The sequence below is a fragment of the Nelumbo nucifera genome, chromosome 8 (assembly GCF_055504915.1).
Source record: "Nelumbo nucifera cultivar China Antique chromosome 8, China Antique-T2T, whole genome shotgun sequence".
NCBI lineage: Eukaryota > Viridiplantae > Streptophyta > Magnoliopsida > Proteales > Nelumbonaceae > Nelumbo > Nelumbo nucifera.
In genome coordinates, this window is record NC_142656.1 from 49068063 (window position 1) to 49091959 (window position 23897).

General features: G+C 38.3%; 1 protein-coding gene and 4 non-coding genes across 5 annotated transcripts; 1 reads left to right on the forward strand and 4 right to left on the reverse strand.

Annotated features, from left to right (window-relative positions):
* The first annotated feature begins 571 nt into the window (after positions 1 to 571).
* Positions 572 to 19933, forward strand: LOC104611718 (ATP synthase subunit gamma, mitochondrial-like). The gene is made up of 9 exons (XM_010278904.3): positions 572 to 823; positions 1695 to 1738; positions 1850 to 2002; positions 3277 to 3390; positions 3490 to 3617; positions 7830 to 7952; positions 8081 to 8200; positions 19355 to 19476; positions 19584 to 19933. Exons 1-9 carry the CDS (start codon positions 729 to 731, stop codon positions 19651 to 19653), a joined length of 969 nt encoding a protein of 322 aa, XP_010277206.1. The 5' UTR covers positions 572 to 728; the 3' UTR covers positions 19654 to 19933.
* Positions 19934 to 22219: 2286 nt separating this feature from the next.
* Positions 22220 to 22293, reverse strand: TRNAN-AUU (transfer RNA asparagine (anticodon AUU)). Its single transcript has one exon. It is a non-coding gene; the product is annotated as a tRNA-Asn (tRNA).
* A 73-nt stretch (positions 22294 to 22366) lies between these two features.
* On the reverse strand, positions 22367 to 22440 carry TRNAN-GUU (transfer RNA asparagine (anticodon GUU)). The gene has a single exon. It is a non-coding gene; the product is annotated as a tRNA-Asn (tRNA).
* Positions 22441 to 22508: 68 nt separating this feature from the next.
* TRNAN-GUU (transfer RNA asparagine (anticodon GUU)) lies at positions 22509 to 22582 on the reverse strand. Its single transcript has one exon. It is a non-coding gene; the product is annotated as a tRNA-Asn (tRNA).
* A 76-nt stretch (positions 22583 to 22658) lies between these two features.
* Positions 22659 to 22732, reverse strand: TRNAN-GUU (transfer RNA asparagine (anticodon GUU)). The gene has a single exon. It is a non-coding gene; the product is annotated as a tRNA-Asn (tRNA).
* Between the last annotated feature and the right edge of the window lie 1165 nt (positions 22733 to 23897).

Below are 23897 nucleotides of genomic sequence, written 5' to 3' on the forward strand. Positions count from 1 at the left end.
GGTAAATATGCATGGTAAAGTTGGTCAATGGGTAACTTTTTCCTATTAACCAACTTTTTTATGTTCTTTTTGCATTAAGCAATAGGCCCCACAGTAAATTTATCTTTACTTTCCTAGGTAAAACTTATCCATCTCAAGTGGTAGCTTTACTACTTAAAAATTTTCACAAAACCTGATGAGACCATTTTACATATTTTAAGAGTTACTTTTGATGGATAGAGATATAATTTTATTATTCACCTGAAAATCTTAAAAATCAAAAGAAAAGGTAAGCTGCACTGTTTACAAACGAACGGGGCCGCAGAAAGAAGTGGATATTTACTGCTTACAAAAAAAAAGAAGTGCATATTTACTCGTTACCGAAAACTTAAAAAAACTTGAACTTTTTTGGCGCAAGCCCAGCCCGTGTACCAGGTTGGTTCAGGCTCGGGTTGGGCCTGTTACACTAACTCAAAATCGCATGATTCCCTCTGTTCTCAGCCCTTACTTACGTCAGATGGGAATCTACTTTAACTCACCAAAAGCCGGATCGCAGGGTTGGTTTAGTGCGCAGTACGCTCTCGGCGCATTTTGTCTATCAATAATCGCCGTAGGTGTTCATTTGCTCTCCAAAGTCCTAATCGCAGGATTCTTTCTGCCTTCTGACCTGGTTCAGACGCTCGACCGCTGTAAACGAGAGAAAGCCCCAAATTCGTGGAAGAAGAAGAAGAAGAAGAAGCTGATCAACAATGGCGATGGCTGCGTTGAGACGAGAAGGGAGGCGTTTCCTGCCACTGATGTCTTCCAACTCCATTAATGCCGCTCGATCTTCGATTGTTTCTGAGTAAGCTAACCCTAAGCCATTTCATATCGTCCCAATTTGTCAATGTCGATAATATATATATGTATACATCCTTTTTTATGGCTTCAGTTTTCCTAACACTGCTTTTCCCATTTTGATCTCATTTTCGTTCCCTTGTGTTTTCTTATTTTTCCTTCCTTGGATACAGAGAAAATAATGTTCATTAGGAGATTTCTTTCTTTTCTTTTTTTTTTTTTTGTTTTTCGGACACCAATTAGGGGTTTGGACATTGGTGGAGGTGGGATATTTGCCCGCGTTTTCTTAAAGAGAATATTTGGAAAAAATTATCACGATTTGAACTCAAAATAACGTGGTAATCATGTTAAGATCTTTGATGGTTTATAGTTTAGAAGAAAAGAACAAAAAATTAGTCTTGAACGGGCGTCCAACTTGTAAAGTTCACTGATCGGGGGTAAAACTAAATCAAAGAATTCTAAGTTCAACTGGTAAATGTTCTTTAGTCCGCCTCTCAAGGGGGAAGGGGGCGGGGACGGTTGAAGAGCTCCATAAATAACCAGTTTGTCATGCAATTAATGTTAAGAGATGGTTTTCAGTTTTGCACTGATTATTCTAAAGGTATATACTGAGGATTAATCACTGAAGCTGATGATTCCTGTTCCTTGTCCTATAATATATCCACATACTGCTTTGATCTCATAAAAATTGCGTTAAAAGATAGTCTATCCACAGACAATTTTGGGACTTCGGTGGAGTTTTTAATGATTTATAGCTGCTTATTTTAATTGAGACTGTGTTGGATGCAGATTACCATTTGCCTTCTTTAACTACTTCCTCCAAGTATTAGTGCCTCTATTTATTGTTTAGTCAATTAATTGAATATTGGAATGTGCAGAGATTTGGCCCCTCAGGGTGCACGTGCTATTTCGACTCAAGTAGGTAGGAATCATTATCTTGCTTCATTTCTCTTTGCAAGATAGGGTGACTTTTATTAAGTAAAACTTGACAACTAAACTAGTTAATTTATGGTTCTCTTTTTTCCTCATGCAGTTAGGAATCGGATGAAGAGTGTAAAAAATATTCAGAAAATCACAAAGGCAATGAAAATGGTGGCAGCTTCAAAGCTACGAGCAATTCAAGTTAGAGCTGAAAATTCACGTGGCCTATGGCAGCCATTTACGGCACTTCTTGGGGATACTCCTAGTATGTTTATTAAATATTAACCTTCATTATACATTTTCTATTGTCAAGTTTGCTTATTCCATTTTTTTATGGAATCTGAGAACATGTGGTTACTTTACACATTTCCTTAAAAATGTTTTTTTTTTTTTTTTATTTCTTAATTCTTCAAAGTTCTGCATCATTTTTAATGCTATTCCTTTCTTTACTTGTCTAATCTCTCCCATACTATTGGAACATCTCGTTCTTTTGCCCTGGGTCTGGTGGTTGAAGTCTCTCTCTAAATAACAATTGAAAACATTTTTCAAGAGAAAGAAATGGGTGTTCTGAAGTTTATACTCCAGAAAAGGGGTTTTGGTGAATGCTATATTAAATGAGGATCCATTGTAGAGCTTAAATAAGACATCCTTTTTGACTTACAACTAGGAACAAGACAAATGCTACTTAACTACTAGAATAACTTTGCATTGCTAAAATAACTCTATATCCAATTAGGAAAACAAAATCTTACATCCATCAGAAAATTACTGATGACTCTAATAATTTGAAAATAGCTACTGAAAAATTGTAACAATACCTTTACCATCTAAAAGCGCCAAAAATACTTAAAATTTAAAATATCAAAGATCTGACTTGTTAGCTCTTGCATCAGTTTGTGTCCTTTATGGCAATAAGAATGGTAGAGTTGAAAATTTAGTTCTTCCTTTAGATGGAATGATTTTTGAGGCCCGGAATTTGGGGATGCTTGCAGTAGAATGCAATTTGTTCAGTGCCTGGGCATCCTAGAAATGGAAGTGTTATGAAAGATTTTCTCATATTATAAAAGAATAATATTGCTTCTAGTACAAGCAATTCATTCTATTTAATTCCAACTTCCGAACATGGTAATGGTTATGCTAAACTTTGAGGATTTAAATTTTGACTTTGGAGCAGTTTTTTACCTGGGTCAAACTGAAATTTTGACTTGAAGTTTGGCAATAAAGCAAACTTCGAACAAAATTTTGAAAAAGTTAAAGCATTCGTACTAAAAGAATAATTCTATTTCTTCCTTATCATCTTTATTTTCTTTTATTTTTCATTTGATCTTGTCTTTCCTTTTCTATTTTCTAGTTCTTCTATTTACCTATAGTAGTGCTTTGAACTGAAAGTATTTGGATGGATGGATGTGTTCATGCATCTCTACATGTTCTTTCTCGCCTACACACTGTATTTTGTTCTTTCTCTCCTCCAAGGCTGATTGACTCTCCCTTTTTCTCTATAATAAAATTGATTACTCATTCATAAAAAAAAAATGCTAGGTGTTGATGTCAAGAAGAATGTTATTGTTACTATTTCATCTGACAAGGGTCTTTGTGGCGGAATTAATTCTACATCAGTCAAGGTCAGCAAGTCGCTTTACAAGTGGACTTCTGGTAGGATATGAAAACACAGACAATTATTGTTTATTTTTTGTAATGTCAGCAATGATAAGCAAACCGTTGTAAACTTACCTTTTGATCAACTGACATCAGGTCCTGATAAGGAAACTAAATATGTCATTTTGGGGGAAAAGGCAAAAGCACAGCTTGTACGTGACTCAAAGAAAGATATTGAGATATCCATAACTGAATTGCAGAAGAATCCATTAAACTATACCCAGGTTATTCTGATTTCATCTTTTCTTCTATCTCTCTCTTTTTCTTTCTTTCTTTCTCTTTTCACAAAATCCTTGAATCTTTTGTGTTTCAATGATAAAACACTACAATGAAACATAAGTAATATAAATGATAGGATGTATCAGTCTATGAGCACAAAAACTGATAACTTGGACCCGTTGTAATAAATATTACAATAAAGTGCATCTCATGTAACTTTTTCGCACCTAGCCGGGTGTTGTTTCTTAGGCAGGTTCTTGGTGCCAGATGATCATCATGTAAAGAATAGTGCAGGTGGAAGGGGAATACTAGTGCTGGGTATGGATTGCGTGAACCTTTGGGGCAATGTCTGGGATGGATGTGATGTGCTTGTTCTGTGCATCATCTGTTTTCTGTTTTTGATAAGTCTATGCATCAGCGATATCATCTAGATGTTGAAAGTGAGGAGGAAGAAGCACAAGACTTAAAATGCTTAAAGGGATGAACTAATGGTACTAATGCAAGGCTTAAAACTTGTGGTTCTAAATAATTGGATGAACATTACTGTAGAGGGAGACTGCCAAGTAGTAATTTCATGGGTGTTTTCTGAAGATGTTCCTTGGTGTGTCAGACTTTCAGTAACAGAAGCTCAAGCAGCAGAAACAAATCTGAACTGCTTGTTCAGGTGGATTCCAAGGTCTGCAGATGAACTAGCAGGTTCTCTAGCAAAATCTGGGGTATGAAGGCAAAACTTAGTTTGGGGGTGTCCAAGACCTGGGAGCTGAGAATGAATTGTAATTGGTACTGCTGGAAAAAGAGAACAATTGTTGAGTCAGCTTTAAGCTGTTTTGTATTTTCTCTTCTTATCTTTTGGATAGAAAGATTTTCTGATAATGAATATACTTTATTCTGTTGACAATAAAAAAAAAAGTGATGAGAAAAAGATATAGAGGTCTTTTTGATAATGCCTCAGTAAGGTAGGCCCATACATAGTTTTCAAGGCACCAAGGTGCTAGGCAATAGTGGGTGCCTTGTCACCTAGTTGCCTAGGCACCCTCCTAGATGTCACCTAGGCAATGTAATTTTTTACATAGGAACCCTGATTCCTAGGGTAATTTCCTAGGTTCCATGGTAACTAGCAACCATCTTTCATTGATAATTATCTTTAAATGATAAAAGAGTATACAGTTCATGTTAAAACATATAAGATCAACATAGTTGATTTTGTGGAAGAGAGAAAAAGGTAGATCTGTGGGTGATTTGATCTCTCATATATCTTACTTGTGTAACTTGTGGTGCTGAATTTTACAGAGTTCAATGGGATTTCTTTGAATAATCTACAGCTGAATGTAGTGGAGATCTTGTTTTCTTCCCCCATCCCTCGAAGATTTCCCAAACTCCTAGATAGGGAAATCCTGACATAGCTGGAATTGGATGTGTGTTAAGAAGAAGAGATGGAAGCATTCGGTGGGCTTTCAGTGGACCCATTGGGCTTACTGATTCCACAAAGCTGAGGTTCTAGCTGCTCTTATTGGGCTTCATATGGCAAAGGTACATGGATTGTTTAGTCTAGCTATCAAAGGAGATTCTGTCAACACCATAAACTATCTAGGAGAGAAAGATAGTGGTCCTTGGAGGCTTGCTCACTTTCTGATGGAGGCAAGAGATATCTTGAGTTCCATGACTGTGAAGCTCATCTGGATTCCTAGGGAATTTAACCATTTAGCTGATAGTTGGGCCAAAAGTGGCATTGTTAGGGAAATTTTTTACAGTGACAGAAACCTGTCTTTGTAATTTCTGTTTTGGGTTTCCTCTTGCACCTCACCTCATGAACCTTTCTTTTGTTTCTTAATAATTTCAGTTACTCTTTCTCTCAAACATCAACATAGTTATGAGAAGAAAAATAAAAAAGAAAAGAAAATTCAGAAAATGTAGAACTGAGCTGCTACTTTTTTTAGGAAAAGGAAAAAAAGGTGGATGAAGAATGTGCTGCTGATGATAAAGATAATGAATGTGTTTATTGGATAGACTTTTAAGTTCTTAGTTCTTACTTGCTTATTGGTTCAGGTTTTGAAGTCTTTGAGGGTTCAAGACAGCATACACTAACATATGTGTTGATTGAACCCTGAAAAACAAGAAAATAATAAAAAGAAACTAGTATATAAACCCACAAAGTACAAGTTTTAGTTTAATAATATCTATTTAATTATTATAATATAAAAAAACAAAGAATATGAGTGTTTCATAGTAGCATGTACAAAATAGGTAGGTGATTAGGTGCGGTGACCATCCGTAGGTGCCTTGTCACCTAGGCATCGCCTTGACAACTATGGGCCTATGGAAGGTAGCTGGTGTCATTTGGGGCTTTTGTTTTAATTAATTTTTCTGGGTAGCGCCATGTTTTTTTTTTTATGCTATTATTATCAGTATTTTCTGAGTGTGGTGCATCATATATCTGGCGCTTTTTACTTGTTGGAGGTTTGGAGCTTTAGTTTTGGTCTGGTTGGGGTCTCTTTTGTGTGCTTTGATCTGGTGATGCCTAGGTCGTTTATGTGGGTTTGTGATTTTTTGTCTTTTGGTTGCCTATAGTTAAGTTATATTATTGTATCCACAAATCATTTGTTTTTGTTCTCTTAGTCAGTCTCTACTCATATACCTGTTGTACATGTTGTACATACTGCTCTTGGTCCTGGTAACACATTTCCTCTTTGCCATGAAGATAAACAAACAAGCTTTTGGTTATGAGATTATTCAGAAGGCGGGCACCTATCATCACATGTTCAGAGAAGATGACAGGATGGGTAGATGCTTTCCTCTCATGATCAATAACGGAAAATTTTCATGATAGGAAATCATCTACCTTAGTCTGGATTCATTTTCTGATTTCATTTAGGGACAAAGTGGTTCTGCCTGTACGAGATGTTTGAGGCTATAAGAAGCAATCATGTTAACCTCAGAATCAGAACATCAAATTTTATATTGAGATGTTCTTTTTGTTTTTTAATCAGCATGTTGAGATGTTCTTTTATCATTGACAAAATAACAGCCTCTTTAACTTTGAATTTGTACATACCACCATTCAACTGGTTGTACAGGAGCGTACTATATGCATATATAGGAGTACATTACACTACCTTTTCAAGAAAACAAAAAAAAAAGAACCTTATAGTTTCATATTGGATTTCTATTGTAGATATGCCCATAGAAATATTTATGGGGTTATATTTTTGGGTATCACTTTGACATAGCCAGATCCAATTTTCTAAGTGGATGGATATTCATTTTTGGGATCCTTCTGAACTGCTTATTAGCAAGCTTAATTTGAACAAGTGCTTGTTTAGGCTGGTTCTATCTTTGTTGGAGGCCAGCTAGCTGATTGCCATCTCGTATTCATCTATTCTTTTAAATTTTGGTATACTTTATTTCACTCCTCTTTTGCAAAAAAAAAAAAAAAGAACCACACACAAAAAAAAAAAAAACCGCTCAGCCTAAATGACCCAGGAGGCTGCCCTCCCTCCTACATCAGCTAAACAAATAGAAGAGAATACATATTTTGTCCTCACTTGTAAGCCTGAACTTTCGCTATGACCCGTGGCAGCCAGACAATCAGGAGCTTGGTTGCTTCCCAAAATACATGCTTATATTGAATGTTTAGTCTCCAAGATTCGCGGATGTAGTAGCACTCTTTGATGATAGCATTGATACTCCACCAAATAGCATCCCGATCCCTAAGACAGTCGATTACCAGCTTTGAAACCCCCTTCAATGATAATGTTAAAATTTCTATACAATTTGCGTCCTCGCGAGCTTCTAAGGCAGTCCATGCTTCTGCTGTGTTAATGGAGCATTGACCCACTGGCTTGCTTCTGTATATTAGAACTTCTTCTTTGTCATTCCACTTTGACATTTTTCTAGGTAGCTACTTTTTATTGTGTTCAATGTTCAAACTCAAAGAATGGGTGAACCAAGCTTTTGGTCATAGATTACTAATTCTGGCTGTAGAATCAGTGAAGTACACCTTAAATTATGGTTGATAAATATCAAAGCTTATAAGAAATAGTCAGATTCTTCAACAAAGACATCTTTCACGTGCATTATCAAAAATTTATGAATTGAAAAAGTGACAATCATTTATCTCTAAATGAATTGTTAATCCAAGTAACTACTCTCTTCCCTGTCCCAAATGCACATGCACACTCAACAGGCTTTGTGAATAATTCAGGTTCTTGTTCTTCTAGGTTTCAGTTCTTGCTGATGACATTTTGAAGAATGTTGAGTATGATGCTTTGAGGATTGTCTTCAACAAGTTCCATTCGGTTGTCTCTTTTATGCCAACTTTAGCAACTGTATTGTCTCCCGAGGTGACTAGTTTATTGTTACTTATCTTTTTGTTTTTTGATAAATGTTTATTGTTACTTATCTTGTTTGCTTAGAAAAGTGTGTTTTCAATTTCCTGGATACTTTCTGAACTTTGTTTTGTTTGGGTCAGGTTGTGGAGAGAGAGGCTGAAGCTGGGGGGAAGCTTGGTGACCTGGACAATTATGAAATTGAAGGTGGTGAGACAAAAGGCGAAATTCTTCAGAATCTTGCAGAGTTTCAGTTTTCGTGCGTATGTACTCTCCCTCTGGAAAGTAGGACATTATTACTCTTTTGTTTCCTTTTCTTTCCTGGCAGTAGGTAGGGTCAAACCTTATTGGCCTTGAAATGCAACACTTGTTACAACTTATAAGGTAACACTGTAGCAATTTCTTATTTCTGGTGTGGTTATTGCATGTGTTAAAATAGTTTATGTTGTAGAAATCTATTTTTCTATACAGTTTGTGCTGCTCAAAACATAATTGGGATTTGGCTGTATTTAGAAGCAGAAAAAGATTAGGTGTGCAGCCCTCCCTCTGAAGTTCATATTCTAGTACCTTTTAACCTTTATTGTGTTAAGCAATTGGGTGCTGCCAGAACTGTGGTGTCATGCAATTGATGCTGCTGAAAGTCATCTTGAGAAACATTGAGATGCTGTGGAAGCTATAGATGCCAATCACCCCCTCTTTGATGTGTGCATGGTTTAAAATGCCCCTTAATTTCCTTATATTTTCACATGTTTCCATTTCCATGGGTAGTAACATGAAATTTTACTGGAATAACATATTCCCTAGTGAACGCTACCAGTACTATGCATAGTGCAAGAGATAGTATTATAATATAAACTGGTGACAATATTGTAGATATGTTTCCTCTCCCTCCCCTGTGGTTCAAGAAAGTTGGGTACCACCGCCTCAGTTCAGGATGATGTTAATCTTTGATGGAAGCTCCTTGGGTAATCCAGGTCAGTCGGGAGTTGGGGGTGTATTCAGAAATGAGGAAGGAAAAGTCTTGGCCCTTTACTTGGGCCTGATTGGGATGGGAGATTCCTTGAGGGCAGAAGTCATGGCCTTACTTCAAGGCCTGAGATTGGCGAAACAATGGGGAATGCAGCAATTAGAAGTGGAAGGAGACTCCAAGCTGGTAATAGGGTGGATGCAATCTGGAAACTTGTGAGTTTGGTCACTTAGGCAGCCTCTAAGAGAGATTATTAGCTTAGATAGGGAGATTGGGTTGCAATTTAAATGGGTAAGAATGTCAGCAAGGAATGGCTGACATGTTAGCTAAGCTAGGAGTTACTAGGGAGTCTTTGTTTTGGGCTTGTTTGGAAGGTTTTGTTTTTTTTATATTCCATCCATCTTGTGGGTGGTAAATCTGTAATTTTTCAAATCTTCAATGAAAGTAACCATTTCCTATAAAAAAATATTGTAGATATGTAGAGTAGCAATGTTATTGCCTACTTAACTTGCATGATTACCGCTTTGAGCTAGCTTGATATGCATTTCAAGCATGAAATTAAATATTAGTTTTTTTTTGTGTAATAGATTATTTAGTTTTTTTTTTTGCTAGGAAAGATTATTTCATTGATCTATTAGAACCATTTGCATTTTCTATGAGTTTAAAATTTTTCTTTAACTCATTCTATCATGTAATTTTGAATCTTAGGATTTACAGGACAACTTTAAAACATATTCTTTTGCCTATAACCTTAGTTTCTTAGCTATGTTTAATGATTTAGAACAAGATAATAATTTGAAAAGGTGTGCCTATGCTTATTTTATTATTTCATAAAATATCATTCTATATTTTTGCATATTTTACAATGTTTCCACCATTTCTATAGTTTTTACTAAATTTCCATCTGATATTTCTGACATTTTTGACATGTTTCCTATATTTGGACAACCCGATATTTCCTCCGACACTGGCATTTTAACCTATATGTGGGCTACACAACAGGGGGTAACCCATCCCCCATACTCATAACCCCCAAACCCTGGTGACAGCGGGATTTGATGCCAAGTCTCTGCTACAACCAGGTGTATGCTTATCTCTGACCGAAGGGTATAATCTTGTAAGGACTTGCTTTGTAGAAGAAGAAATTCAGTCCCTTCAACTTAATTCAATATGTTTTATGAGTTTATTCCATCTCTCCAAAAGTTAAAACCAGTCTCAGATTTGGTGCTTTACTCTCTTGGAAATCTGTTTGGATTCTGGGTTATGAGGACTTCATGACCATGAGTGAGAAGGTGATTCTTGAAGTCTGTAACATTTTCCTTTGACCTAATGAGTGTGATATTTCAGTGTGGATGGCTGAATCCTTGGGTTGTTTCTCCTCAAAATTATTAATCTATCCTTGTCCTAATCTTGTTCTGTTAAAAGCTCTTTGCAATGGTCTTGATCTATTGAAAATTAAAGCCTTTTGTTGAAAATGGCTCTCATGATTATCATGGGGGCTTCAGGGGAGATGCAGGAGAAATGATAATGGTCTGTTCTAGACCAACGGGGGAATAGAATTCCCTAAAAGCTCTCTCCCTGTTACAGGGCCTAAAATTAGTTTTCTTGAGCTTGGTTTGGCTGCAAGTGGATGGACATTTTATGGTCATAATTGAGTGGATAGTCTAGCTAAAGGAGGGGGAAGCATTGTTTTGTGGTTTGCAAATGCCAGGATGACATGAATCTCTTTGATATATTTTTTTTTTGATAATAATCCCACATGGCCTTCTTCATGGCTTTGTTGATCCTGAGGAGGGAGTCCTCGGCTTCGAGGGATTGAATGTCCTTCTGTTGGTTCACGGACCTGATTACTAATGCCCCAAGCAATGCTACCAGGAATACGTTGATCAACGTTGTTTTTTGCTCATCTCATCAATAAGTCATCATCTGATCCACAAACTTGCTCTTTAGAAGAGGGCCTAGTGGAAAACCATGGAGGAAGGGAGGTTTCAGCAGACTGAGGCTCGAAGAAGATCTCTAAGGTTGGAAGCAAAGCAGTTCCTATTTGAAAGTTACAGGGTGAAAGGGAAGAAAGCTTTAAAAATCAGAGAAATTAATATGGCCATGGTGTTGCTGGTAGGGGTAGAAGCATTAGTGTGGTTTCAGACTTTCATCGAAGATGCTGTTCAGGTGAGTAGGAAGTCTGAAGACAAAGATTCAATTGAGATTAATGGCGGAAGGTATATAGCAGAAAGAAGGGAGAATCCTGAAGGAAGGTACGTGGTGCTTATGGAATTCTTTGGAGAAGGAAAAAAGCAGATGGTCTGCTTCCCTGAAGGTAAGAAGTGGAATGACTGGGAAGAAGTTTCAGGGATTTTGAAGGACTTCATTACATGGGAGAAAGCTAGAGAAGAAAGTAGAAGGGAGCTAGTAGAAGAAACACAGGGGGTTTATGGAGACTCTAAAGTGAGGGAGCAGAAGGAACTGCCAGTAGAGGTAACAGAAATGCAGCTTATGGCTCAAGCAACAAAGGACTGTAGAATGGTTTGCAACAAGCACAAGAATGACTGGGAGAAGAAATTTATTGTTACCTTAACAGCCCCACCGAAGGACTGGAAGAGAATTGCTGAAGAGCTACTAAAGAAGCTGAAGTTAAACAGTACGGTTATTTTAGCCCCCTTTGAAAAGTGTAAGGCCCTTCTAGAGTTAGTAGAAGAGAAAATGGAACTCCAGGCTATGTGTTGTCAATTGGAGTCAGCCTCTGTGACTGCTCAAAATGACTCCTCATTCTAACTCTAAGGATCTGCATGCGAGGGACAAAGTAATTGTTCGTTTTTGTCTCAATAGCTACCGTTTCATCTATGGATTTCAGATGTTTTTGTCTCAATAGCTACTTTGTGTAAAAAGCAAGGTTAGAAGGTTTTTTTTGTTAAAGACCTCCACTCAGCTGCAGTATGTTTGAGTAATGTAAAGTTGGAAGATATCCCGCGTTCGGTAAAGGTACTGGTTGATGGAATCATTTATTCAGCCTGGCTAGTAACAGCCATTGAAGCTGAGCTTTGGAGGGAGGGAAGAAGGGAAGAAGATGAGAAGGTAGAAGAAGAATGGCTACGTGGAAGAAGTCAATTGGATGCAGGAAAAGAGAAAGGAAATTACACTGAAATGACAAAGCAAAATCTGGGGAGAGGAAAAGGTGAATTAAAAGAGGAAGAAGTGTATAAGGCAAGGAAAGAAAGGGATGAGACATACGGCTGGTCTTATGCTGAGGTGCTGACCAATGGACCTAGACGTGTGAATCAGTCCCAATTTCAAATTTGAAAAGAAGGGGTGGGTCAGCCAGCTGGTGGATCAGGTTTGAATAGAACTGAGCCATTAGGGTCAAAGGCTATTAACCCATCACGTGGCACTTTAAGTAACCACATGATGGGTATTAAGAAAGATGGGCCTGGGTTGGTGAAACAGGGGCTGGGTAACTTAAAACTTACTCTGGGCCCAGCTGTTGGGTCAGAAGGAAAGCCCTTTGATGGATGATAATATTGGTCCATCTTCTTCCTCTTCGATCAAGTCAGTGACAAAGGAAACCGAAAATACCAGAGACGGTGTTCGGCAATGATCTGGGTACAGAGCAAAGGGAAAACTCTGGTTTCCCCTGAAAAGCGAAACCCAAAATTTAATAGATGTGGTGGTAAAGGTAAGGAGAAAGTGCAGGAACCAGACTCAGAATTTGAAGAGAGTTCCAGCGAGGACGAGTCAGACTTGAGTGAATACTCAAGCTTGGGCAGTATAGATCAAACAGTGCAGGTTGATATGCACAAAGCAGAGAGTTTCAACACTGAAGAACTATTCTTGGGAGAATAAAAGGAAAAATCGACCAATACGAAAGAAACAAAGGAATTTGGGCAGGCAGTACATGCAGTCGAAGTTGAGCAGATGACACCTTCCCCTAAATTAGAGAGACTACCTCCTGTTTCCAGCAAAAACAGGATGCACAGGAAGTGAGACAGGAGGAAACTTTGAAGATGAGTATGAAGGCAATAGAGAGGGGTGCATTTGAAAAGGTTTTAGGCGCAACCAGAATTGTTAATAATCCCACTCCCACTCAACACAGGCAATTTTCAGGGGCTGATTCTGATTTTCTGGGCTCCAAACAGGACTTCCCAACCACACTTGTCTTCGATCCTCATCCAATGTCTCCAAGTAGTGTGTCCTTTCAGTTTTGGCCACTGATATGTGTGCTTTGCCTGAAACAGGTACACCAGCTAACCAGCCTGATTGGTTAAGGAGAGAGGGTGGAGATGGGATTGTGAGATTAGAAGAGGGAGAGGTAGAAGATAGAAGGGGGGGGGAGAGGAAGTGGAAAGGAGGGCCTAATAATTGAGCTTCTTGAGGATTTGAAAAAAAGGGAAGAGACAAGTCAGGAGGGTGTGCAAGAAAAGGGTGACTCAATCTTAAGGGAGAATACAAAAGATAAAGGAGTTCAGAAGACAAAGAAGCTTTCTAGAAAGAGTGAAGAAAAAAACAAAAAGTGGAAGAGGAAAAAGACAGAAGTGGAAAGGCTGATCCTTGATGTAGAGGGTGATATCAAATTTAGTGGGAGAGGAGATAGACGGAAGCAACAAAAGTAGGGAGGAAAAATAAAAAGAGGGTTTCAATTTAAGAAGTGAAAACATGAAATTAATTAGTTGGAATGTGAGAGGTTTGGGAAGTGCAAGGAAAAGGAGTGTGATAAAAGACCTAATAAAAAGAGAGGATCTTGATGTGGTAATGCTGTAAGAGACCAAATTAACATAATTGGATCGAAGGGTGATCAGTAGTTTGTGGAGAGCGAGAGGAATAAGACGGGTTGAGGCTCCATCTTGGGGGGCTTCAGGGGGTATAGTGATTTTGTGGAAGGATGAAGTGCTTGAAGCAATGGAAGAATTGATAGGTAGGTATACTGTATTAGTAAAATTCAAGAGTGTGGAGAATGGATTCAATTGGGGTTAACTAATGTCTATGGACCAAATACTTGTAGAGAGAGAAGTGATATGTGGGAGGAACTGTATGCAATTTGGGGTTTGTGGGAAGGTGCTTGGTGTTTGGGAGGGGACTTCAATGTGATAAGATTTTCTAATGAAACTTCTAAGCCCAATCAGTTTATCACCACTAGTATGAGGAAATTTAATGAATTCATAGACTTGTGTGAATTGAAGGTGATCTCCCTGTTGCAATCCAATTTCACTTGGTCCAATTTTCAGGAAAACCCACTATGCTCAAAGCTGGATAGATTTCTGTTCAATAGAGGATGGGAAAATCATTGGGAAGGTTTGGTTTCCAAGGCGTTGCCTAGAGTCACTTTAGACCACCACCCCATTAGATTAGGAACAAAAATCTTCTTACATGGCCCTGCTCCTTTCAAATATGAAAACATGTGGTTGACGCATCCAGATTTTATTCAGAAAGTGGAGGATTAGTGGAAGGAGGAACCAAGAGGAATAAGGTGGGAAGGAATCAAATTCCATAAGAAATTGCAAAGATTAAGATCTAAAATAAAGGAGTGGAATAAGGATCATTTTGGAAGGTTAGAAGAAAGGAAACTGACCCTAATTTCCCAGATTGAAGAGTTGGACAATGTGGAAATTGAGAGAAATCTCCGTGCGGAAGAGAGGGATTTAAGATGCAAATCAAAAAAAGAATTGGAAGAAGTCTTTAAGAGAGAGGAAATATCTTGGAGACAAAAGTCAAGAAAAAATGGATAAAGGAAGGAGATGGGAATACACAATTCTTTCATGTGATTGCAAATGGAAGAAGGTGCAAAAACTTTGTGGCTAGGCTGGAAATCAATGGAGAGCTAATATCAAATCAAGATGAAATTGCTAGAATCTTTGTGGACCACTTTAAATCCCTTTACAGGAGACCTCTAGAGGATAGATTAAGCTTAGAAGGTCTGGAGTGGCCTTTACCAGATGAGGAGGCAGCAAATTGGCTGGAAAGAGATTTTGAGGAAGAAGAAATAAGAAAGGCAGTGTTCTCCATGAATGGGTCTAAAGCACCGGGCCCAGATGGATTCACAATGGCTTTCTATCAGGATTGTTGGGAAGTGCTGAAAGACGATTTAATGAAAGTCTTTAAGGAATTCTCAAATACACATATTGTTAGCCCCAACTTTCTTGTTCTTGATTCCAAAGAAAGGTGATGCTAGCCATCCAAAGGATTTCCGACCCATTAGTCTAGTGACTAGTGTTTACAAGATAATTGCTAAAGTCCTATCATTGAGGATCAAAGTAATTCTCCCCTCCTTCATTAGTCAGTATCAAGGAGCTTTTGTTCAAGGGAGACAAATAGTTGATCAAATTCTAATAGCCAATGAATGTGTAGAGGAGATGAAGAGGTCTAGGAAGGAAGGTTTTGTGTGCAAATTGGATTTAGAAAAGGCCTATGATATGGTTGATTGGGGTTTTTTGAAAGTTCTGCATCAACGGGGGTTTGGGGAGAGATGGTGCAATTGGATGCTTGGGTGTGTACAATCTTGTCATTTTTCTATCTTTGTTAATGGAGTGGTAAAAGATTTATTCCCAACTTGTAGAGGGTTAAGGCAAGGTGATCCCCTATCACCCTTCCTTTTTACTTTAGTGGCAGATTTCTTCAGTAAACTTCTCTCTAAGGCAGACAGAGAAGATAATTTTAGGGGTTGGAGAGTGGGTAGAGACAATGTCCCATTTACTCATCTCCAATTTGCAGATGATATCATTATTTTTTGTGAAGGAGGAGACATTAGGAAAGTCGGGAGATTGAAAAATCTAATCAAGAAGTTTGAAAAAGTGTTAAACATGAAAATCAATTTGGACAAGAGTTGCATAGCAGGGATTAATTTGGAGGGGATGGTCCTACATAGGATAGCAGATTGCTTAGAATGTCATAACACCCTGTGGCCTTTGACCTACCTAGGGCTTCCCCTAGATGCAAACCCAAAGGAAAGTAGGTTATGGAATCCAGTTATAGAAAGATGTAAAAAAGAGATTGGCTGCTTAGAAGAGAAGTTACATCTCTTTGGGAGGTAGGATCACGCTGATAAAATCAACTTTGGCTAACCTACTCATCTACTTTCTATCTGTCTTTAGGATTCCACCAAGAGAAGAAAAGAAATTAGAAAAAATTATGAAGGATTTCCTTTGGGAGCCCGGAGAGACTAGAAAGGACCACTTGATAAAATGGGAGGTTGTGTGTAAAAGAAAGGAAGAAGGTGGTTTAGGTCTAGGGAATGTAAGGAAGAAGAATACAGCTCTGTTAGTGAAATGGTTATGGAGATGGCCTCTTCAGAGAGAAAACTTGTGGGTTGTAAGTAGTGGCAAGTATACATGGTAGATTGGAGAATGGTTGGGATGCTAGTGTATCGCGTAGGGCTACCTTGGCAGCACCTTGGAAAGCAATTCATAGCCTCCTCCCTCAGTTTCTCAGGTACATCAGGTATGATGTTGGCTCAGGGAATTTAATTCGTTTATGAGAAAACACTTGGTTTGGTGATCGGCCTTTAAAGGAGTTTTTTCCATCTTTGTATTCTATTTTGTTGTATAAAAATAAGGTCATTTCAAATTTTTTGGTTCTTCCTTCTTTGCCTTTAAGTCTTAATTGGGATCTCGGATTTCGTAGGGGTTTGAGGGATGAGGAAGCAACTTGTCTGTGAGAGTTTCTCCTTCTCCTTGATAGTGTTTGCTTAGAGCTTTCTTGTCCAGATAGAAGAATTTGGTTCCCAAGCTCTAAAGGTTCCTTTTCTTGTGCCTTCTTTTTTAAAGCTCTTTGTCGGTTCTCTTCCTCTCTGTCCTTTCCTTGGAAAGAAGTGTGGTTTTCGGTGATTCCCCCTAAAATTCAGTCCTTCTGTTGGGAATTGGCTCTTGGGAAAATTAATACTCTGGATTATTTGCAAAAGAAGAGGCATTTTCTGTGTATTTCCCCGAATTGGTGCACTCTATGCAAATCTGATGGTGAATCTTGTTATCATTTACTAATTTCCTGTTCTTTTGCTACAGATATATGGGATTGGTTTTTCTCTTTGTTTGGGTGCAGGTGGAATATGCCAACAGAGTTAAAAATGCTGTTTGACCCATCTACCTTTGTGTTACCGAAGAAGAGGGGAAGAGTAATTTAGAGGTACACTAGAGCAGCAGTGGTGTGGACCTTGTGGAAAGAGAGAAATTTCAGAATCTTCCAAGAGAAAGAAAGGAGCAAACAACAAATTGTGGAGTGTGTAATGACTAGGGTTATACACTGGCTACAAATGGTGGAACTATTCAAAAATTTCACATTTGATGATATTTGGAGGAATTGGTCTTTAGTGGCTTCTAGTTCAATGCAGAAGGTTATGGCAAGGTTGGCTTGGGCTCCTCTCATTGAAGGATTTTTGAAATTAAACTTCGATGGGAGTAGTCAAGGCAACCCAGGCCCAGCTGGAATAGGAGGGGTCATCAGAGACAAGCAAGGAAACTTAAGAGCACTCTTCTTAGCAGCCCTACAAGGTGTACAGATTGCAAGAGAGTTAGGATTGGAAAATTTGGTGATAGAGGGGGACTCCAAGGTGGTGGTGGGTTGGCTAAAAAACCCAGATTCAGTGATTTGGGTTTACAGAAATGAATTGAAGAAATTCAAATGGTCAACTCAGCAGATGGAGGTAACTATATAGTGGGTGGGGAGGGAGGCAAATGCTTTTGCTGATTCTCTAGCTAAACAAGGGGTAACTAGGGAATAGTTGTACTGGGCCCAATTGTAACTTTATGATGCTTCTGTATCAATGAGTGAGGCTGCACCTCGCGCCTCATATTGGGATGCTTGTAACGAACTATTTATCATTTGCTTCTAATGAAATCAATTGAATTTTATCTATAAAAAAATCTCAGATATGTATCTCTTTGTATCTCCCTAACCATAGTTGTCAAGGCGACAAGGCGCCCTTAGAGGCTCGCCTCGCCCAGTCGCCAAGCAGTTTTGCATACTGTGTAATAAAATTCTTTTATATTGTTATTCTTTTGAGATTATAATATTATAAAATAGATATTATTAAAGAAAAATATTCATTTTTTGTGTTTATAAACTAATTTCTTTTTATTATTTTCTTATTTGTTAGGGTTTAATCAACACAAACATTGCTAACTGCTGTATTGAACTCTCAATGACTTCAAAATCTGAACCAATAAGGGAAGAACTTAAAATTTTTGTTTAATCAACGCATTTCTTCTTCCATATTCATAAAAAAAAAAACACATTTCTTCTTCCACATCTTCTTCTTCTTTTCTTCTTTTCCTATAACAAAAATAGGGGTTCAGCCCCCATATTTTTTGAATTTTCTTTCCTTTCTTCTTTTTCTTCTCATAAAAATGTTGATTTTCTAGACTTAAACATGAAGTTTATAATGTTTATAATTTTCTTATGAAAATTATGGATAGTTATTAAAGAAAGTTGGTTATGGAACCTAGGGAACTACCCTAGGATATGTGATTTTTACTTAAAAAAATCAATCACCCAGGCGACTAGGTGACAAAGCGCCCTCCTGTCGCCTAGCCTCGCCTTGGTGCCTTGAAAACTATGTCCCTAACCCCTATATATGTATTCTCAGCCTTTAGAGCATTTGGTCTTATCCCTGACACCATGGGGTGTGGAGGTTTGTACTCTCACTTTTAGCAATGAACTATTTCCCTTTTGATTTTTATACTGACTAGGGGGGGGGGGCGGGAATTTGAGTGGGTACTTTTAGCACAGATGGTCCCCAGACTCAGGCAAGAAAGAAGTGAGAGCATTGGCATCCACATTGAACAGTTTGAAGTGGATCCCTTTGGTCAATGCTCTTACTGGTAATCTAGAAAGGGAGGTAATAAGGACATCAGAATTGTAGCGGGTGGCTGTTTGGGGTGGGGGTGGGTGGGAGGATAATTGTTATATATATATATATATATATATAGTACTGTATTACTGTTTTGAGAGTTTGTTGTACTTTTATATTATATTTTGTTTCTCTATTCCAGGAGTCTCTTGGATGCAAGGTTCCTTCATTATCATCATCATTAATGATGCTCATTTGATCATTTCAAATGATAAAGAAAAAAAATATCGAAAATTTGAGATATTCCATTTGTTAAAAGCTTTTAAGTGTTCAGTCTGAGATCCATCTCTACCGGTATGCGTGTTCAAAATCTTTTTTTGATCAGTAGCATGTTCAAAATCTTGAGGTTTTGGATAAAATATTAGCCAGATATTAGACAGTATTTGAAAGAATTGTTGTTCTTAATTTGCAACTTTTTTTTTTTGTTTTATTTTAGTCCCAACTATTGGTAGGTCTGTTTTTGGTTCAACTTGATGATGGCAGAAGTGATGATATTCTGCCCCCGCCCTGCACACAACGAAATAAAAAAGAAACGCCAGATTATTTGAGTTAAATTTTATGCATTTTCTCGTTTACATTCTTGCTTTTTTCTTTTTAAATATTTTTTTTGCACCATGGCAGGTTCTGTTCAATGCAGTACTAGAAAATGCATGCAGTGAGCAGGGGGCAAGGATGTCTGCGATGGACAGTTCCAGCAGAAATGCTGGGGAGATGCTCGATAGGCTTACTCTTACATACAACAGGTCTCTCTCTCTCTCTCTACACAGACACATTTTGTGACCAATATATGCATAAAATCTTATTTACATGTAGTGACTGATCATCTCCCCGCTGTTTTGTCATATACTAGGACCCGCCAAGCATCTATTACAACAGAGTTGATCGAAATTATTTCAGGAGCATCAGCACTGGAGGGCTGATTTCTAAGATTTGTGTTTTAAGTTCATTGCGGATCCTTATATTTGCTGTCTTTCATCTTTTTCCCCTATCACTCTACTCAGAAGAGATCGTGAAGGTACATGGGGAAGGAATCTCTTGATTAGTTTTGGTTGGGTGGATAAATGATCTGCTGTGGGTCTCCTGGCAATATTGTTTGTCCAACTATTGCAATTGTGATCTTCAATAAGTAATGAACTAGATTGGTTGTTGTACTGCTCAATGAAGGGCATCAGAAATGCCATGAATCCTGCTTATTTCAAATATACATGTACATGCATCGAGTAAGGAAAATTGCTATGAACGTTTTTTGATTAGGGGTTCCAACTGCAATCAGCCGTTGTCGGTTGCAGGCTTGCAACCAGTTCGGCAGTTCGGATGGGCATGCCAACCCAAACTCGTGTTGTCGAGATGGGAAGCTTGGAACTGTACAACTTCAGGATGAAATAAAGAAAAAACCAAACCAAAAATCAAAAGGGAATTTGTTTCGAATCTGCTGGCAATAGTTCGATTTTCGACTTTGGGATTGGTTTTTCACTTTAGCCTTGACATGTTGCTTTCCCCGAGTTCTAACATAAAATCTGTAATCTGGATGAAAGCTTGATGGACAGTTAAGATTGAGTCAAGCCTATTGACAAAACTCATTGAGTGGTTTCCCTCGACTTACTTTCTGTCTTATTTCCTGATAAACAAAAAGCAACCTAAAGGTTCAGTGGTGGGTTCCACCTAGACCTGTTCATGGGCCGGGTGGCCTGACAGGTCGGCCTGCCCCCCGGACGGGCTTGAACATGCAAATGAGTTTGCGGGTTTAACCTCGGGCCAAAAGCCTGGCTTGCAATAAATTCAAGTCAGGCTTAGGATTTGCCAAAATAACCCACCCTAAGCCCAGCCCGACCCCACCTATAGACTAAACTTAAAAAACCTTAAGTTGAATTTCTTTTCTTTTTCACCTCTTTCACCTCTTTCCCTTTAGTCGAACCTCTCTTCTCTTCACATCCTCCTCAGTCTTCACTCTTAGGCAGCCACACAACCGGCGAGGCGGCGAACATTCACCGGCGCAACAACTCTGGCGGTGAGTCTTCTCTCTCTCTCTCTCTCTCTCTCTCTCGTTCCTCTTTTCACTTCTCTTTCAAATCTCAAACATCGGCGAGGCGGCGAATATAGGTACTGGCAGCAGCGGTGTGTTCTCTCTCTCTCTCTCTCTCAGACGCGAACTGACACACTTTCACTGTTAAAATCGCAGCTTACCACGAACTTAGCTCTGGCGAACATAGTCACCGGCAGTGAGTAAAAGCCCGAGCTCGGGCTTCAGGCTTTTTATCAGGGCCAGGCTCGGGCCCAAGTTGTAGGCCCATTGGTCGGGCCGGGCTCAGGCTCAGGCTCAGGCTCGGGCCTAACAAATTTCTATTCATGAAGAGTAAAAGTCCGGCCCGGCCTATGAACAAGTCTAGTTCCACCCAAGATGGGGCTCTACACAAAAACCAACCAGCATGATGATTTGATGTGTATGCGTTCTAGGCCATGGATGGATTATGATTTATATTTCATTTTGGCATATTTAAAGGAGCCTAAAATGGAAATTTTGATCCATCGTCCAAATATCAGGGTTTTAAAAATTGACCCGAGACTGGAATTGCTTTGCCACCGGTTTCCAGGTTAGTGGTTCGGCTGTCTGGTTCGGATGGATGGCCTTTTCTATTTAAAAAAAATAGAAAGAATAAAAAAAATAATTAAAATAAAAAATGGCTAAAAACCATTGTCTAGGTCGAATGGTTTGACAACTTGTCTGTTTAGGTCAACATGTCGTTGATAAAGTCAATGGTTTTTGGTCAAGGACTGGGCTAAGGGTGAAATGGAATCAGTTGCCTGGACGGTTCCCAAGTCGAATGTTCTGACTGGTTCGAAAATACTACCAAATATTTTCTTCTAAATTAAATATCTTTCTACTACATTTCTTCTTTCCTAAGCTTTTTTCATTGTCACAACAGTTTGGTTTGTGACTCGGTATCCATCCATTTGAGGAGGCGTGTATTCGTACAACAATTAACACCACTAACTAGGCATATATAGGAATGGCAATGGGGCAGGGCGGGGTTGGGTTCTTCATGCCTTGTACCCGACCCCAAATTCAAATTCCCCACCCCAAACTTGAGTGGGCTAAAAATCCTAACCCTATCCCCGTAGGGAACAAGGATCCCTAACTTTGCCCCACCCCACCCCAATCATTCTTACTTGTATACTTGTAAATTTATTTTTTGTTTTTTAAATCTACCTAAAATTATTTTATATTATGTAATAACATATATATGTTAATATATATTAGCATATATTACCAATTATATGTTATATAATATATCGGGTCAATAATGATCCCACATAACTCATTTATTACTCAAACAGTAACGACTATATTCAACACAAACGCAAGAAGGAGGGCTTGAACCTCCGACCTTGTGATTAACAGCACTGAGCTATTCCAGCACTGTTGATAATAATGCCACATACCAACTGAGCTATTCCAACACGTTCAAAAATTTTTCAATGCAAAAACGCTAGAAGGAGGGTTTGAACCTCCGACCTTGTGGTTAATAGCCACATGCTCTAACCAACTGAACCATTCCAGTTGATAATAGGGCCACGTACCTAAATTATTTACCAGTTGTAGTAGTAGACGAGTTCAAAAGTTTTTCATATAGACGCTAGAAGGAGGGTTTGAACCTCCGACCTTGTGGTTAACAGCCACACGCTCTAACCAACTGAGCTATTCCAGCACAATGCTACATTTCTTATTAATTAGCCAATTACGTTATAGACGAATTCAAAAATTTTTCAATACAAACGCTAGAAGAAGGGCTTGAACCTCCGACCTTGTGGTTAACAGCCACACGCTCTAACCAACTGAGCTATTCCAGCACGATTTATAATGATGTCACACACTTTATTAATTGAAATTAATAATAGACTTCTTTAAAAAATATTTTAACGCAAACGCTAGAAGGAGGGCTTGAACCTCCGACCTTGTGGTTAACAGCCACACGCTCTAACCAACTGAGCTATTCCAGCACCGTTTATAATGACGTCACACAATTATGCTATGTTTGATTTGAAGGAATCAAACCAAATATAGACTTAATTAATTGGAAACTGCAATAATAGACGACTTCAAAAAGATTTTCAACGCAAACGCTAGAAGAAAGGCTTGAATCTCTAACCTTGTGATTAACAACCACTCTAACTAAACCTAGCAATTGGGTTGGGTGGGTTGGGTTTGGGTTGGGTCAAGATACTTCGGATTGATTCGGGTTAGGTTGAATTTTGGGTTGGGTTATCAAATGCTAGACCTTAACCTTAAATGTTTGGATTAGGGTTAGCCAATGGGTCAATTCGGGTCATCCCAAAAAATAGCTGACATTAAAAAAAAAGAAAGAAAAACTACATGAAAAATGCCAAAATGAAAGGAATTAACCTTAAAATTTCAAATATAAAATAAAAAAACTTGAACATTTAACAATTTAAAGAGTAAACTATAAAGAGTAAAGAGTAAATAGAAAAAATTAAAGAGTGGAAACTTCTAACAATGCACAAATAGTCCCAATTAGACTTGACAATCAGGTCAGTAAATTGACCCATGACCCAACCTAACCTAGTTTTTTTCGGATTGGATCGGATCGTATCGGGTCATTTTCACATTCAGGTAGCTAAATATAAGACCTTAGCCCTATTTTTTTAGGTTGGGTTGGATCGGATTTATAGATTGGGTCAACTTTTTGCCAAATCTAACTCTAACCAACCGAGCTATTCCAGCACTATTAACATATTTGAAGTGCATTATTTTCATCATCTTTACACGTGGCAATATCACAAGCCAATAGATAGTTCCACTCGTTCTTTCGACCATCATCTTGTATTCTTTGTTAAAGCTTTTCACCAATAAGCCCTTGCCACATCTAATAGTAAAGGGTAGTTGCAGTACCGACATGAATTATATAAGCCAATTGATTTAAGCCATTGACAAAGGGAATCCCTCTTACTTAACATATGGCCTACATCAACATACCAAATAATCAAATATAAGCTTTCTTTCAATATATAATAGTAAAATAAAGGAAAATTTCAGTTTAGAATCCGGAACGGATAGTATAAATTTATTACCCGAATTTAAAAACGTAACCGGATTTCCCTCCAAAATTGTTGATTTTGACCGTTTTTTATTTTTTTTTTGAATTTT